This window comes from Pagrus major, chromosome 19 (assembly GCF_040436345.1).
Source record: "Pagrus major chromosome 19, Pma_NU_1.0".
In the NCBI taxonomy this organism is placed as follows: Eukaryota; Metazoa; Chordata; class Actinopteri; order Spariformes; family Sparidae; genus Pagrus; species Pagrus major.
Genome location: NC_133233.1, coordinates 195,047 through 213,222, shown reverse-complemented (window position 1 = coordinate 213,222; position 18,176 = coordinate 195,047). Strand labels below are relative to the sequence as shown.

The 18,176-nt window shown below is 40.1% G+C and overlaps 1 protein-coding gene and 1 long non-coding RNA gene across 6 annotated transcripts; both read right to left on the bottom strand.

The window, feature by feature from the left end:
* Nucleotides 1-4,473: 4,473 nt before the first annotated feature.
* Nucleotides 4,474-13,113, bottom strand: LOC141014210 (uncharacterized). Of its 5 annotated transcripts, XR_012180478.1 has the most exons (8): nt 12,704-13,113; nt 12,540-12,599; nt 11,252-11,350; nt 10,923-11,055; nt 5,957-6,046; nt 5,807-5,860; nt 5,428-5,594; nt 4,474-4,780 (listed from the first exon to the last, which is right to left on the bottom strand). It is a non-coding gene; the product is annotated as an uncharacterized lncRNA (long non-coding RNA). The 5 variants fall into 5 exon arrangements; XR_012180477.1 differs by having other exon boundaries at nt 12,540-13,113; XR_012180476.1 differs by having other exon boundaries at nt 11,252-12,599.
* Nucleotides 13,114-16,868: 3,755 nt separating this feature from the next.
* LOC141014900 (general transcription factor II-I repeat domain-containing protein 2-like) lies at nt 16,869-18,176 on the bottom strand. The gene has a single exon (XM_073488841.1). It carries the CDS (start codon nt 18,174-18,176, stop codon nt 16,869-16,871), a length of 1,308 nt encoding a protein of 435 aa, XP_073344942.1.

Genomic DNA, 18,176 nt, shown 5'->3' with positions numbered 1-18,176 from the left:
TAAAATTGTGTAAACCATGATCTTTCCATTTTGTAAGCAAGGACTTTCCGATTGAGGATGGCAAGTCCGGGTTAGAGGATAAAAGAGCTAATAAAGAAATTCTAACATCTAGCCAGGCCTTAAAGGAATAGTTCACTCTAGAACGAAATTCAGTCATTATCGACTCACCCTCATGCTGATGAGAAGTCCGGTGTAGTTTCTTATTCCTCAAAGTGCAGCTGGAGACCCGCGGGGGTACCCTCCAACAGCAATAATCTATGTGAAGAGTGTTGATGGCGTCCGAGACCAGGGCCGGTTTTTGCTATGGACAATGTGGGCGACCGCCAAGGGCGCAATCTATGTGAGGGCGCACGAGCGCCCTCAAAAAAAAAAAAAGACAAAACAAAACTTGCCAGTTTTCTAGACTACCTCATTTCCATGTCAAGTTAGTGGAGTGGGCGCTGGGGCGCCCTCATTGTCACGTCAACTTGCTGCTGAGAGTCACACAGGTTGTGTGTGTCAGAAGAGGTAAGGGGGAGGGGGGCGGGGGATCAACTTGTGATAATGATGAGTGATAATTAAAAAGAACTACAAAAAAAACTGCAAAAGAACTACAAAAAGACGGAAGGAGGAACCATTGCACAGTTGCTGGCCGGACCATAAAAAACGGCGCACATCATCGCAGGTGCAGATCATCATCAATCAATCACACGCAAACAGTGACAGGGAAGGAGACAGTTCTCTCGTCGCCTGAACCCTGCAGTGAGCCCATGCAGAAGAGAGCTTCTACAAACACCAGAGAGGCAGCCGGTAAGACGAGTGAACAGAGACTCTTGCTACGGAGGTTCAATTGCTGATTGTTTGTGTTAGCGCTAGCTTAGCCACGGGGTTGGTTGCCCAGTAACGCGTGGCTTATTAAACACTTAATGCCCACGTGTGCTGATTGTTTGTTAACGTCCTGAGTCTAATGAAATGTGTTGAGAATGTACCATACATAGAATGTAAAGATTAACTGGTACTTATGTATTGAGCACATCTGAGGGTTTCACTTTGATCTTGAAACTTGGTAAATTATTAAATGAAAATTGATTGGGTTGTGTTAATCACAAAAGCAATTTAAGTATAGCATGATTTGAGCATTTCATACTTGTGTAAAGACTAATTTCACTTTATTTATTAAAATCTGACCATAAAATGTGATTAAGGTTGAAAAGTAATTCATGTTAAAATACAATTGAAATTGAGACAATTTGTTAAAATGCATTAAAAAATAAAAAGACTAACAATAAATATTAAAAAGAAGTGAAATTCATACTTACCTGACAACATGCTAAAACAATTGACAGCTGTGGGTAACTTTATTTGCACTTAATTTGCAATGTAATATAAACAGTTTTGGGTTTCACAATATTTATTTATTTAGGTATTTTTCTGGTCTTTTGTATACTTTCCTATTAGTCATTTGAAATATCATTGGCATTATGTACAGAATTTAAACATGTTTTCTTTTTGTGTGTTCTATGTTTGAAAGGTTTTTCACCTAATGCCTGATGGCTAATGGCACTTGGAAAAAAAAAAGGAGAAAAAAAAAAGGAAGAAAAGGAAAAGCTGCCTGGTCATTAAGTGAATTCCAGTTAAACCTCTGAGTAGATGACTCCATCCCTTTCAAGTGGGAAAATTGCATGGCAAAACTTAAAGAAACTTGACACAAACACAAGAGGGATCTGCCTGCACTAGTGATTTGAAACTTTGAAACTCACAGCAGGATGTAAATACCGGCGTGTATCTATCGCGAGTCTCGTTGATCTTGTCTGGCGCGGCTTCCGTAGTGCAAACGCTGTGAGGGAGACTCGCGTGAACTATATTCCGAACTTGTCAATAAGATCTAACTTCTGGGACTGATCTCTCTGGATCGGCAAGGTACAGAACGATATCATCGGCATATGATATTCTATTATCTGTTGTCCCAAACTGAATACCGGAAATTTCTTCACTTGTCCTTATGACTTCAGCAAGGGGTTCGATCGCTAAATTAAATAAAAACGGGCATAGGGGACATCCCTGTCGACAGCCTCTGCTTAAGTTAAATTTTTCTGAGACAGCACCATTAACACATATTTGAGTTTGTGGATTACTGTACATTGCTTTGACCCAACTGATACATCTATCGCCAAAATTAAACTTCTCCAAAACCCAAAGTAAGTATGACCACTCGACCCTATCAAACACTTTTTCTGCATCAAGGGATATTATCATAGCTGGTTGGTTGCAAAGGGTCGAGTGGTACGCTATGTCTAACAGCCTTCAAATATTATGTCGCATATCGTGCCTTTACAAAACCTGCCTGGTCGGGGTTAATTAGCTGAGGAAGAATGTCTTCTAGTCTATGTGCAATTAATCTAGCAATAATCTTAAAATCAACTGGTAGTAACGAAATTGGACCAAATGATGTACATTCTGCAATGTCTTTATCTTTTTTATGTATCAATGATATGACAGCTGTCTTCATTGATTTGGGAAGGGTCCCATTTTCAAAGAAATCTGTAACCATAGGCATAAGGAGAGGTTCAATCTGTGGCCAAAAGGTCTTATAGAACTCTGCACAGTATCCATCTAATCCTGGAGTTTTCCCAGAAGACAGAGACATAATTGCCTGTAGAACTTCTTTTGAGGTGAATGGAGAGTTCAGGTATTGTTTATCTTCTTCAGAGATGGAGAGGAGAGATACATTTTCTAAAAACAGGTTAATGTCAATCAGAGGGGTTTTCAGATGAGTATAATTGCTTAGAAAAAAAAAGTCTATAAAATAAGACTATTGACTGCAAGTCATATTTTAGCTGTCCCTTTGCATTGCGTATGCGGTTGGCGCTTTCTTTTTTAAGCTGGTACGCTAAGAGTCTGCTAGGTTTATTTTCATACTCATGATATTGCTGTTTAGTAAAGAACAGGAGTTTTTTTATATGTTCGGTTTGAGTAAGGTTGAGACGGTTTCTGACGTCATTAAGCTTCTTCAAGTTTTCATCTGTGGGTGACTGAAGTGTCTCCAAGTTGACAAGCTCCTTTGTAAGTAGTTCAGTTTGTTTGGTAATATTTTTCTTTCTTGCAGATGTGTATGACATCAACTGCCCTCTAATCACGGCTTTGGCTGCATCCCATATTACCACAGAAGTGACAGGGGAAGCTGCATTATCTTGCCTGTATTGGTCAAGCCATAGTCTTATTTTGTTACAAGCTTCAACATTTGTGAGAAGTGAAGAGTTAAACTTCCAGTTCTTGTTTGTTGGGGGATAGATAGCTGAAGATAGACTGGTGAGTGGTCCGATATAAGGATGGATCCTATATCACAGGAAACCACAGAGGAAAGATGATGCTTCAGCATTAAAAAAAAGGTCCAGTCGAGAGTATGTTTTGTGGTGATACTGCAGTTTAGAAAATAAAAATACACATTTTGGAATGGTTATCAATGCTTTCAGCTAATCCCTGTAGAAGAAATACTTCTGTCAAACACTGACTTTCCAGAAGTCTTTATTTGAACATATGAACATTATTAATAGAAAAAAAGGTTTTGAATTAATTTAAAGTAAAATAACGTCTTTACATTTTTAACTAAAATAATTTTTAATCTTTTTTAAAAATGTATTAAAATAAAACTCAAATACAATCTTTAACAAAAACTGTTGTTATTTTCAGTTCTTTTTTTTACAATCACTTCTCACTTTAATGTCACTGTAACAAAAACTGTTGTGATTTTAAGTTTTTTTGTACAATCACTGCAACAATTGAACTGTTGACATTTTTTTTGTCCTTTCATTTTTAAAGTTCCTTAAAGAGGTCCAGAAGGTGTTGCAGCACAGGCAGCAGACCAAGGAGGAGATCCAGAAGGTGCCCCCTGAAGTTCCTGGAGATAAAGACCTTTTCTAGCTCTTACTGCTCTCTGCCTCTTCAGGTCCTCCAAAGCCTTGGTATCCAACCTTACCACTACCTGGCACATTTGTGGGCAAAGCCGTCTAGAGCTGATGAGTTTCTTGAGAGGAGAGTCATTTACCTTCTTTTGGAGGTAAATGTACTTTGCTCTTGGGCTTTTGTTTCTCGCCCTAGGAGACTTCACTGGGGAGCAGGAAAGCCTGGTAATTTTTTTGGCCTCGTTATGTTTCCCAGTAGACTTCACTGGGGTGCAAGACAGCTTGGGACGTTTCTTGGCCTTGTGCGGTTTCACTGTCTTTCTTACAGCATCTTCCCAAACCGGTGCCCCTGTTGTCTTTGTTACATCCTCCTCTTCCTCTGAAGATGAGCCAACCTCTACCACATTGTCAGCTGGTCTCTTGGGGTCATTGTCTCTGTCTTTTCTAAGCCTCTTTGTCATCATTTTTTTTACTTTTGGCTGCTGCCTCCTTCTGAGCTTTTGCTGCTGCCACTGTCTCGTATATGTCTCTTCGTCATCTTCTTTCCTTTGCCCTGTGTTATGCTCTTGCTTGTTCCTGCGTCATTGTCACACTGCATTGTGCCCTCCTTGTGTCCTGTCTCCTTCGCAACACATTTCTTGCCCTTGTCTGCTCCCTCTTAAGTCATGGAAAAACTGTTGTCCTTGTCAACTCTTTTTGTGCTCTCACCCTGCATGTTGGTGTAGATCTTGCACCTGTTTTTGTTTGTCTTTGCAAGCGCGATTGGCTGTGTCTTCACGCATCTGGAAAGCTTCGCCAAAGCCCAGGTCAGCCTCATAGGATTTCTCTGCTGTGGCTGTTGAGTGGCACATCAGCCTGTGGATGTTTCCCTTCTTGCTCTCCTCCAAACTTCGCCCAACCTACAGAAAATGAAACAATTACAAATACATTAATAGTTGTGCACAATTACAATTGTGCACACTTGTCATTAATATCTGACAAAAATGTCTTGCACGTGCTGATGCTGATGCCGCTGCAAAGCAGGGAGAGCATTGGCCTCCCTGGAAGGCCAAATGACTCCCAGCAGTTCTGAAAAGCAGTGAGTATTTCATGATATGGGCCACCGTTGTTGTTGGAAAATACCAGTTCAGAGTTGCCGGTTAGGTAGTTGTGTAGGTTGTACATTAGTCGGTAAAACCACATGTACTATCTCTTCGTAAGTGGAATCAGGGCATGACCAAAGCTCTTTGGTTTTGTGGTCTTTAACCTGTGAAGGAAACAAGCAAGCAAGCCCCGACATGTAGTGGAAATGTGGAATAATAGCAAATCATTGCCCATATCCGGAATGTAAAGGAAGTTAGAGGCTAAGTTTGGATTAATTAGCAGTTTTCATTATGTGGAAAGTAGAGCACTTTCATGCTGTATTTGGAAGCATAGCAAATTGTGACCCATACATGGAATATAAAGGAATTTAGAGGATATATTGGAATTCATTGACAGTTGACATTCAATATGTGGAAAGGGAAGTACTCTACACTATGTGCTGTAATTTGGTGCATCCTCTTACTCGAGTTATCCTCCGTTCCAACTCATCCTCCTCTGCCTGGGCAAACTCCTCCACCGCAAGGTTGGTGATGACCACCTTCCTGTGGCCATTGATACATGCAATATACCCACTCAGTAAACCATACACACGCTCGAGTGCCTCCCTGCTCTTGTCTCTCTCAAGGGTGTCTGTAAAGTTAAAGGACATTGTCAAGTCTATTTGATGTTTATAGTGCCAAACCATAACGTAAGTTCTTCATTAATCTTGGGGCATTTTCCATATAAAGCAGGTCAAGGCCATACTCTTTCTAATATTCAAATAGAAGGTTGCTCCCTACATACTTACGTAGAGCTAGCGGTATGACTCTACAGTCATGAACGCTGTTGTGTATTACCCTCACCCCAGTCCTTACAACCACAACCTGTGCTTGAGGTGGAGGCACATCACCAGTGGGCTGGAAGAGAATGTAGAGTGTTTAAGTTTCAACTGATGTCATGAGTCTAAAATGCAGCACACTTTAACAAGAAAATGAAGAACATGTTGGTCTTACAAGGCAATGAAGGGTGTCTGGGATTTGCGGGGCAGCCACCCTGCCAAGGACTCTTGCTGCCCAGGTTCTTTGCATCGTTGTTTGTGGCATCTGAATATAAGCAGAGACTACATGTAACAAAATAATCAAATAAATTAGACACTACTATCTCCATTTTGGAGTGGGTTAGGGAGCTGGATAGGCTTTTGTAATATGTCTCCATCTCTGGAATCACTAGGAAGCAAAACTACATTTGTGAATTTTACCAACAGTGCTACCGTGTACATATGCAGCAAAGCCGACAACACGCTACATGTTGCAAACCATTTAACACAAAATTCACTTCACAGTCCGTACTTGCATCCCTAAGTAGCGAATTGGGTCATGAGAAAGACATTCCAACACGGTCCTTGAAATAGAGAAAATACCATATTTTATAACAATAATAATTAATATGTCATTAGAGATTTCTATTCAATATTTGGAATATATGGGTCCTTTCATTGGCGGCTATAATGCCAATATTGGAACAATCACTGCTTTTCATTTTACCCCGGTAATTTGTGTTTTCGATTTAAATCCAAAAATTGAAAGCAGCACTAATTGGGATTTTATCTGTATCATTTCATCTTACTGTTTTCTGACGTGAATCCTGGTGGCCTGTCTACAGTGAACAAGACACTTCCTGAATTTATTTATTTATTTTTAATTTAAACAATTTTATCGAACAATTTGAATGTACAAAACAGCAAGGTACACAATAACAAACAGCACATTGGGGACATAAACAATAAATAAAACAGAGTACAAATATAAAAATAAATACAAAAATAAATAAATACATGGTTCAAGCAGGGGCTTCAGGGAAAAACTTTTCATAATGACTCGGTAAGGTATTACTTTTTTTGTTATTTATCAAAATTAGAGATTTGAGCAAAGAGCTCAGTTCCAGGAGAAAAGGAGCAAATTTAGGTAAGGATTTTGCAAATTTTTGTTTGTGAATAAAACATTTTGCATATAGGATAACAGTTCATCAAGTGTTCAAAAGCATTATCTTCTGGGTTAACATAGTAGCAAATAACATCCTTGAGGGTAAGAGAGTAGACAGTTAGCAGCATCAGAAAAATGAGATTCAAGATCACTCCAAAACCTTTTAGACATATCACAATAAAAAAACAGATGTGAAATTGTTTCTGTATTATGATTACAAAAAGTACAGGAATCATCAACATCTATAAACTTAGCAATAATAGGGATAATGCTGGATATACGAAGTGAGACAAGCCTTCTGCTTAAGAGAGAAGAACTCTACCTAGAACAGACAAGTCCCTTTGAAGCCAAATGTTAAAAATAGATTTGGTTTTTTTAGTCTGTTTGAGAAATTTAAATGTTGCCTAGCTGTAAGATCTTTAGTTATGAATATTCCTAAATATTTAACAGAAGTCTTTACTGGGATATTTTCAATTGTAGAATCACTGGAATTATGCAAAGACAAAATTTCACATTTGGACATATTAAGTTTTAGACCTGAGGCGTTAGAAAATTGGTTAATTAGAGTAATAGCATTAGAGAGTTGATTCTTGTCTTTCAAAAAAAGTGTAGTGTCATCTGCCAGTTGGGAGATTTTTAATTTCATTAACTTCATTAGCATAGTCTAATAAATTTAAAATGAGTCTAATGTTACTGCTAATATGTCGATTTTTCATAAAACCTGTTTGAGTTTCTGCAATAATCATGTCTAGCCCTACTTTTAACCTGTTGGCATACACTAAGGCCAATATTTTATAATCAATTGTTAGGAGAGTAATAGGATGCCAATTCTCTATTATTATGGGGTCTTTATCCGGCTTGGGAATAAGAGATATAATACCCTGCTTCATTGTAACCATCATCTCTCCTTGACTGATGCATTCCTTGTACATAAATAATAATGAGTTTTGAATAGATTCCCAAAAGTGAGTATAGAATTCGACAGATAAGCCGTCAATACCTGGTGACTTTCCTTTCTTCATTGAGAATAATGCATTTTTGAGTTCAATAGTTGACAGGTCAGAGTCACATATAGATTTGAAATCTTCAGTAATTAAGGGAATATTAGTCTGAATTTTTCCTAGAAAACATGCACAATCCTTTGCATTAAAGTTAGAATTATACAGTTTTCCGTAAAAATCAGAAACAAACTCACTTATCAAATTCGGATCTTTCGAGGGTTAATATTAAGGGCAGTTAATGATTTTCTTTTCACATTTCTTTTTTCTAGAGCAAAAAAGTAATTATTCCTTTCTCCTTCCTCTAGCCATTTAGCCCTCGATCTAACAAATGCACCTTTTGCCAAATCTAGATAAAATTGATCCAGTTGTAACTGGATGTTCTTTACTTCGAGCTCTTCTTCCAAAGAAATGTGTTCTTTATTGAGTAAAAGGCTAAGATTGTACGTCAGATCTGTTTCTAGCTTGTGTTTTTCATTCTTTAATTCTTTACTTCTTTTGATAGCAATATACCTAACTTTATATTTGAAGAACTCCCATTTTTTCCTATAATTATCATTAAGGCCATCACTAAGAGTATCTTGTAAGTTTTTTAACGGCATTATTGAAAGACATCTTTTAGAAGAGAATTATTGAATTTCCAATAACCTCGCATACCAAAGGTTTCCTGATTAGAGGCTAGCTTCAGAATGATTTGCTTATGATCCGATAAGGGGGCATATAGATGGCTAACATCTTTTACATATTGAAGGGAAGAAGATGAAATTAGAAATAAGTCAATTCTAGATTTTAAGGATAGTCCTCTATTACACCAGGTGAAATCTTTTGTAGAGGGATTAAAAAAAACGCCACGCATCAGTCAAGGAGAGGTTGGAACAAAGTAATGAAATGAGGTTATTATTCTGAGAAGTTTGATTTAATCTAGGAGGGTATCTGTCATATCATCTGGACATTCATTAAAGTCACCACACAAAATTATATGTGATCCATTGTATTTCCTGTGGAATTCTGTCAGTTTTGCTATTATTTCATTAAATAAAATCTTGTTGGAAGCATGAGAATTAAACCCATATATATTGCAAACGATGAAGAGAGCATTGTCTTGTTTAATTATTAGTGCAATCCATCTACCATTATCAGAAGGCACTGTTTCAAGAACATCCCCTTTAAACTTGTGTAGAAAAATTAGCACCCCAGCTGAGTGATTAGTGCCATGACTAAAGTGAACTACGTTACCCCATTGTATTTTCCAAAACTTTGTATCTGACTCACAAGAATGTGTTTCTTGAAGTAAAATTAAGTCAGCCTCATTTCTCCTGCAAAGCAAAAAAATCGCTTTCCTCTTAGTAATGTCCCTAATACCCCTGACATTTAACGACATGACATTAAGAGAGTTAAACTTAAAATCCATAAGACAGAAAAATAACGGGCCGCAGAAGGAGGCTTTCTTCCCCTCCTCTCTTGCGTTCTTAACCAGGGGCCACAGTTTCTCTCTCGCTGCCTTGTCTTCTGGAGACAGTGCTTCGGAGATTCTCAGTTTTTTGTTGAGCAGAAACTTGGAGCCTTTCGCCTCTCTCCATATCGCGTCCCGAAGACATCTCAATGCAAATAGGATGATGGTCGATCTACTCCATCTGTCTGCCGCCGCTGCCCAACGCGATGTACGATGTCCAGGCCCTCTTCCAGATTGTTGTGGATTTGGGGAGCCGTATTGCCCAGGATGTTGATAATCTTGTGCCGTATGTCCTCTCCCTCCTCCTCTTTCACACCGTGCACCTTCAGGGACCATCTCCGGCTGTACCGCTGGCGCTCCGCGATGTGCGCTTTCAGTGTTTTGTTCTCAGTTTGCAGTTTTTTAACCACGTTTTTCAAGCCGTCCACTGTTTGTTTTTGTTGGTTAACGTCGAGAGTGAGTTGCTGGACGGTTGCGGATAATTTCTCCAGGTGCTTCAAAGTTAACTCCGTTGTTGTCTTTATGGCGGAGACAGTACGTAAAGTCTCATCATGCTTTCCAGAGAGCACGCGAATTGCTTCCAGTATTTCCGCGTTCTCTCCGCCACCTGTCTTTATCTTCTTTGGTGGAGGTTTAATCGGAGTGTCTGGAAGTGGGACAGCGAGGCAGATATGTTGAGGGTCTTGGTTAGCCTCAAACCAGTTACTGTCCTCCATTAACTCATGTCCACTAGGAACCTTCAAATCCTTGATGGAGACTAGCTTGTTGCTAGCCTCGGCCTCGTTTGATGTACCAAGTATGTCGCCGTTAGCTTCCTCCATCTCTGTGGTTGTGAACGATATTTTCCTGCCTTTCCTTTTTCCCCATTCGACTTAATTTCAGTTTAATGTGTAAAGTAGTTACTTGTGCGTTGGCCAATGCGCATCTTAAACTTCACATTGGTTGTTTAACCACAAACCTCCTAAATTACCTGAGAGAGCTTGAAAAACACGTCTTACTAGAGCGCCGCCATCTTGGCCTCCCTTCCTGAATTTATATCCTAAACCAGCCACTTTCTGATTACTTAATGGGCAACCTATCAGGCCTGTGATTACAGTTTTTGAAAGCTTTTATCATCATCTTTTATTTGAATGGCTGCCAATGCCTCAATGAGAGATTATTATATTCTCCTTTGAAGGCTGTGACCCTTTGATGTCTGAAAGAGTTTACATTCCCCAATAGTGTACCGAGAAGCATTCTGGGAGTGTTGTCAGTAGTCACTCAAGTCTCTTTTTTGAAGTAGTTTGGCATGGAGGATCGCTTGTTGGGAATGCTGATCGCTAATTAGCAAAATTCACCCATTTTTAATTAGAGTTAGCATCTAAGATTTCACTTTTGGAATATGAGTTATCCTTGTAATTACAGTAGTGATTTCTGTGCAATATTTTCAATGAGTAGGAATGCTACATTGGGACTGATTAGGGTTAGGGTTACACCTTGCAATTTAAAGTAAAATTGGTAATGTGAGCTTATTGCATTACGCTATGCCATTTTTTCCCCAACGTACCTCAATTCCAGCTGTCCTTCTGGTAGAAGTCTGGCAAATACAAACAGTTTCCTCAGCCTTCCACGGATGTTGTCCAATGTCAGATTTAGCTCCTTTGCCGCTGTAACCAGCTCCGCAAACTCCTTTAGATCTTCTTTGATCCAAAAGGTGGACAAACAAAAGGGGGAAAATAAACACTGTCATGTGCATTGTTTTGAAGGTAATCCTGCCAAGGCCTCGAAGCTCAGAGGGCAGTTTTCTTTTTTACAGTGGAAAGTAAATAAAATGGAAGGGACACATTTTCAAAGCAGCAAGACAGTGTTGTTAAAGCATACAACAACAAAACTTACCCGTTGGCAACTGAGGTCCTTGCACTTCAGTTCTTTCCCAAACAGGTGTCGCAGTAACTTGTCAAACTCCGGCGGATAGGTCAGTCTTCTGCGTTTTCCCTTTGTGGATAATTACATGTTATGTGTGAGAAAAGAAAGAAAATACTGTTATATAACAATCACTACAAGGATTATTTATTTATCTGTAGTACTTCTAGCCATGATCGCTGTGCTAAAGACATTGTATAAATTTGTGTGTTTCACTCACAGGCAGTGGTGCCAATGTTGGCAAGTCCTCTGAACTGCTGGAACTGTGAGCCTCCTCCTCCTTCAATGAACTACAATTGCAGCAATCTGGCTGACTCTACCATGTCACAGTAAATCAGAATATAGTTGTTAAGAATTTGGACATTGTCACACCATGGTGAGGAATGTCCTGTCCTGGGTTTTGTGTCTCGTGAACTTCCTGTTTTATTTTGAAAAGTAACTCTCCTCTCGTTTCAGGTCACTTGCCCTTCCTCATGTGCCACCAGTCTGATGTCTCCTCTAATCCCTAATTGTTTCCACCTGTGTTCCCTCACCTGATGTGTCTTATAGTCTGCGTCTCCCTTTGTTCTGTACCAGAGTGTTGTATTCGTCACGCACCCCAGCCCTCATTCACAGCCTTGATCACGCCAAGAGTCAAAGTTTGTATTTCTGTTCTTGATCTTCTTAAGTGAGTGACTTTTTGTTTGTAATTTTTCTCAGTGAATTCCAGGTCTAGTTTATAGCCATTTGTTTGCCTCCAGTGGAGTGCCTCATTTGTTTCATTGTTTTTCATAGTCAGTCGAGAGAGTAGTTTTATGTTTATAGCCTTTTCTTCTTCCTCCGATTGGAGTGATTTTTTGTTATAAGTTTTCATAGCCAGTGAGCCAGAGTAGTTTAGTTCTTAGTCCTTTTATTTGCCTCCTCAGGAGTGATTTTCAGTTCCCTTATTCCTTTTTCTTTGAGGTTGTTTTGCCTCATTTTGTTGTAGTGCTGTTGCTTGTTTTTTTTAGCCAGCAGATTAGATATTGTGCTTTATAGCGTATTTGTTTGTCACCTTGCTCAAGAGTTCAAGTGAAGAAAACAAATTTCTCAATAAAAGCCTGCTCTAATTGTCCTAATTCTGCTCCTGAGTCCTCCTTCCTAGCCCAGGCCTGACAGACATTTGATTTAGTATATAATCACATTCTGTTGTATATTTAAGGACTACTGTATATGTCACATCAATTTTAATTTGTGCATGTTAAATACTAAAGTCACTAAAATTGCTTGTGTGGCATTTTACCTCAGCACCCTCACACTCTGACTCCTCCTCGCATGCAGTAAATGTTGACCCAGCTTCAATCTGAACGGTATGAATGGATTTAAGTTGAAGGTTTATCATCTTATACTGTGTTAAGTATGACTGCTTTAATCAGAAATTTGGTGTTTGTGTGAATGTGTACTCACTGGTGAACCATGCTCTTCTTCACCAAAATGTAATGGATTGTTTCTTGGGACATAACCTACCAGTCCTGAAAATTTCACCAAAATCCATCCATAACTTTTTGAGTAATCTTGCTAACAGTCAGACAGACAAACAAACAAATGCTGGCAAAAACATAACCTCCTTGGCAGAGTTAATAATTAGGGCAATAGTCTTTCCATGGAAGCGGGGTTAGGGTTAGGTAGAGGAAATAGTGTTGTTAAGTTACCTGGGGAGGTTTGTTTGCACGGGCAGCAGGGAAGAGCGAAGCCCCGTCCACTCAGCTATAATGCGTGGGTGTGTGTCAATGTGAGCATAAGGAGGAGTGCTCAGAAGGTTGATGTGGGACTCGAACCCGGGTGTCGTTCTGGGAAGAGTGTTCCTCCTTGTGCTGGTCAGGAGGAGCAATATATAAATACAGTAAGGATTATATACATGGTTGAGTGATGGACGTGAACCCGGGTCCCCCTGTGTGATAGGTGGAAAGTTATGTCTTGCACCATCGAGGGATGATGCCATTAAATCTGTGGGGGCATGTAAAATGATTGCTGGATTAAAGTGGAGGAAACAGAAAAAGAGAGGGGGAAAGGGGTAATAGGAGTGGGGGGGTTTTCTATTCATTTGTTAAATAAGAATTCATATAAAATATCTGTAAAAAGAGGAATGGAGCATCGGTAGGGTGGGGGATGGCGTGGGTTGCAGCCCCCTGAGATGAGAAAGGGTTAATGAATAAGAATGCAAATAATTATCGAATAAAACAGGTAGGCACACAAAACCAGTGTGATAAAATGGTGTAATAAGTCAAAGCATGCCAGGTCCAAGGACCGTGAGGAGGAAATCCGGCCAAATAACCATCCCACCGAGCTCCATGTCCTGTCTATGTGAAACCATACTTTCAAAATAAATTAGATAGGGTTAGGCTGAGGGAACTGAGCCTGCCCCCTGAAGGGGACAGGTGGTGCACAGTCGTTCCCCCGGTCGTACTCGACCCCCCGGTCCCAATAGTTCCAATAGGGTTGGTTGGTGCATCGGCGTCTCTTGCTGTATCGGACCACAGTCCACCCTCCATCAAAATTTCCCATCCTTGTGGGTAAATATTTTTCAATTGTTTTTTAATTCTGGTGTAGCCTTTTGGTATATATGTAATAACGTAGATGTTTGTTATTCATTTATGAAATGAACTGTTTTATCTGAATTAATATTTTTAAACTCAAATTTTGATATAAACTAAAGAAATGAAATTGTTTTTAAATGTTTTAAACAAAAAATACGAGTGCCTGGGGCATTGTTTCGACCCTGTCTGGGTTTTCTTCAGGCCTGCAAACAAATGCTAACTGTCTGACTGACTTGTGGAGAGATGGTTCCCTTTCAGTGGTCTGAGCAAAGGTGAGCTCCTTCTCCTGAGCGTATCATTTTATATCCCTCTACTCTTGTGTTTCAATGGTCCCGCCCCCTTTCTACGTTAGGAAGCAATACTATAGTTCCCCTACAGATTTAAACTTTTTTGTACATGAAATAATCTGAATGTAGGTTTTTGAAGAAAGTATGAATTTATGTATTTATGAAATTATCTAATTAAAGACTAACTTTTTAAGGTATTTAGGGCCAATATACCTTGTTTACATAAAAGTATACCATGTTTTTGAGTGAAAATAAAATGAAACAATTATTTTGACTTTATATCATTTTGACTATTTGACTTATCACAGAGTGGTATATGTCAAAGTTTAGTGAGGATTCCATTTTTGAATCATTTGAATTTTTTTTAATGGCAGCACATAATCACACCTGCTGTCCTCTGGGGTCAAAATTGACCCCGTCTGGTTTGACTGTTTATAAAACAAAGTATAAATTATCACCCACCTCTGTGTTTCAACTTTTTAGTCAACTTTATTCCAACTCATTACCTGACATATAAAACATAAACATTCATTTCCAAAACATTTAACTTTTCAAAATTAACTTTTCAGAATAGGGAGAAGAAAGAGCAACAGAAATGTAGCTTAATGCTCACCTTGCGTCGCATGATGTGAGGTATCACCAGCTGTCGCCCGAGCTCCTCCAAGAGCAGTCTCCTCCTGTTGTATGCAGACACGTCAAGAATGTTGTAGAAGACAACGAGGGGCCAACGGGCTGTCAATCTTGTGCACGTATACATACTGGTAACCTGAAACAAACCAAAAAATATTCAGGAAAGGAAGTTTATTTCCCTACACACAAATTCAATGCATTATTCCTTTCTATATATAATATAAATATTATGAATAATAAATGTGCATTACCTTGTCAAGGTTATCGACACTCCCTTTGTTGTGATTGTAATCTACGATGATTTTTGGCCTTTTGTCATCCCTGTTGCTCACAGCAGCATCCCGAAGCAGAGTGCTCATCAGAAGAACATTTTTCTGTTTTTTGGGGCGATAGGACACCAGAGCATGGGTCTCGGTGAAGGCAAACTTCGATGAGAACCGAGCCCTGTCCGTTTTTGACACCAGTGCAGGGGGTAGCTTGGGCTTATTCCTCAGTACTGTTCCCAACATGTACAGCTTTCTTTTCAGCAGCTGCAGGCCAAGGACATGTGAAGTAAAGAAGTTGTCACAGGTGATTGTTTTCCCCTGGAGCCCTTCTGTCATGTTAAGGACAATTCGCATGCCCTGATTTCTGATTGCGCACCAGTAGGTTTGCCAGCAAATACCTGCATGTTCCATGCATAGCTGTACCTGGCATGGCATGCTGCCCATATTTTTATCCCATATTTCCCTGGTTTACTCGGGATGTACTGTTTGAATGGACAACGACCTCTGAAGGGCGACCAGGCGCTCATCCACAGTCACATCAGTGTATGGATCGTACATCAACGGCAAGAGAGACACCCACTTGTCCCATACGTCTCGAATGGGAGCAAGTTTGTCTCGTGCACGGCGATCTTCTCTTGTGTCTTTATCATCAAATCGAATCACTCTTGAGATTTTATGAAACATCTTGAGCAGGGGTCCCCAAACTTTTTTCTCTGGGGGCCACATTGTCGTTCCTGACTGTGATGGGGGGCCGGGATCGGGTCGGCTTACATAGAATTGTATGACCCAGACAAAAATCATCATCAGCAGGCCTCATTGTGTAGCCTAGTACAGATTACTAGCCTGGCACAGCCATGCACACTACTATATCAACACTTGATTCCTGGCACATATCTTTACTACTTTTGCAACCCACTAGTAATCAAGTCTTCACACATTGTTTTAATTTGAAATACCACAGATATTCCATTTATTTTATTTTTAAATAAAAATAACATCAAAGGTAAGAAACAGCTGCCTAGTTGAGGTGATTGACACTGGCAAAGGTGAGTGAAAAAATTATATTTTGTAGGTAGGCCTATTGATATTATTAATATTAACAATAATAACTGTGCAGCACTAGGTCAAATAAAGAGGCCTATAAAATGAATGTACAAAACAGTGAAATCATAATATGAATGATAGATAGCCAGCTCTTATGCCTATCCAGGTGAATATGTTCTGTAAACATTTTTTTAAGTCAAGGTGAAAATTAAATGAGCAGTAGGCCATTCACAAGTCAAAACTAAAGGACAACAATAATACAGAATAATGGGAATCAAAATCAGTAGTAGCCTATAGGTGAGCTGGATTTGTACTTAATGAATTGTGCTGTCTTTGGAAAGGAGTCAGCAACAGCAGTCTCCTCTCACTCCTTCTGCCTTCTGGAGCCCTGGCATGAGCACAAGAAGCACCATATTCAGTAAAAGACAAGACATACTGCTATCAGTTTTTCTCTGACAGAATTTTACAAAATATGTAGCATTCATATTTCATATGTATTATTTATTCAAATTAAAATCAGTAATTATCAAAATCAGTGTGCTTACCTTATCAGTGTGAGCTGTGTGCTTGCTTCTGACTGGTGAGAAGTTCAATGTCTGGTTGCAGTCTAGTGGTAGCCAGTCTCAAGGTCTGATGCAAGTGTTCATCTGTGAGTCTGCTCCTTGTTGGATTCTTTGTTTGCTTCATATGGGAAAAGGTTTGCTCACAGATGTAGGTGCTGCCAAAAACCGTGGACATCTTCATTGCATGTTGTTTGATGTTTGGGTAGTTTTCCTCAGGGAGCGCTCCATAGAACTCAATAAGACGGTCACGCGTCTTTAAGGATATCACAATTCTGCAACTCGGCTAGTTCAAACTGAAGAGAGGGAAGGACATCATTTATGTCGGCAGTAAAAGGGTTCTGGAACAAGCGTATTCCTTTACCGTTGACATGAAGCTCGCAGAACCGCGCTCTGAACTCTCCCTGCAGCATTTCCAGCGCATCCTTGCACTTTTCGACTGGGAACGGGAAAGCTGGTTTCTCAGCGCAGAAGCTTTGGGTGGCAGGGAGATGCGTGAAGTCCAACTTTTGGACCTGTTGCACAAGCAGCACTAGTTTGACCTCGAATGCTTTGATGGGGGAATACATGTCACTAATTAGCTTCCCTTTGCCTTGGAGCTGCACGTTAAGGTGGTTCAGCATCTCGGTCACATCAGTTAAAAATGCGAGATGCCATTTCCATTCCTGATCGGTCAGCTCTTGTACCATTTCACCTTTAGACTGGAGGAAGGTGTTGATTTCAGGTAGCAGGTCGTAGAAACGGCGCAACACTCTGCCTCGACTTAACCATCGGATTTCTGTGTAGTACAGAACATCTCCGTAAGCAGACTCAAGTTCGGAGAGAAAGGCCTGGAACTGTCTGTGTTTCAGCGCATTTTTCCGGATGTAGTTGACACAGTGCACAACCACTTTCATGACAGACGCCCACCTCAGAACTTTGCAGCATAGTGCTTGCTGGTGAATTAGACAGTGGACTTGTAGTGGGGGGGTGAGACCTCGTTCCTTGAATACGCTGTTCAAGCGCCCTACTAGCCCCCTCGTTGTACCAACCATGCTAGGTGCGCCATCAGTGGTGATGCTGGCCAATTTAGACCAGTGTAGATTGAGGTCATCCATCGTTCTGCTCACTTGGACATAAATATCCTCTCCTGTCGTTGTTCCTTTGAGACTTTTTAGTGATGCCAGCTCCTCAGACACTTCGAAGCTCGCGCTAACGCCTCGAATAAAAATTAGAAGTTGTGCTGTGTCCTGCACGTCATTACTCTCGTCGATGGCCAAAGCAAAAAAATCTAATTCTGACGCTTTCTCATGCAGCTGGTCATATACGTTGTCCCCCAAATCTTCTGTTCGCCTGGTCATAGTATTTGCGGAAAGACTCACGAGCGCATCCTTATTGTCGGGACACACCTCTTCGGCCACAGCAAGCATGCATTCTTTAACAAAGTCCCCATCAGTAAATGGCTTTCCGTGGGTAGCTAGTAGGTGAGCTACCTTATAACTAGCTCGGACAGCAGCCTGGTTGATCTGGGTTTGGCGAAGGAATACGTTCTGTTGTGCAGCCAGTCCGCCTTTCAT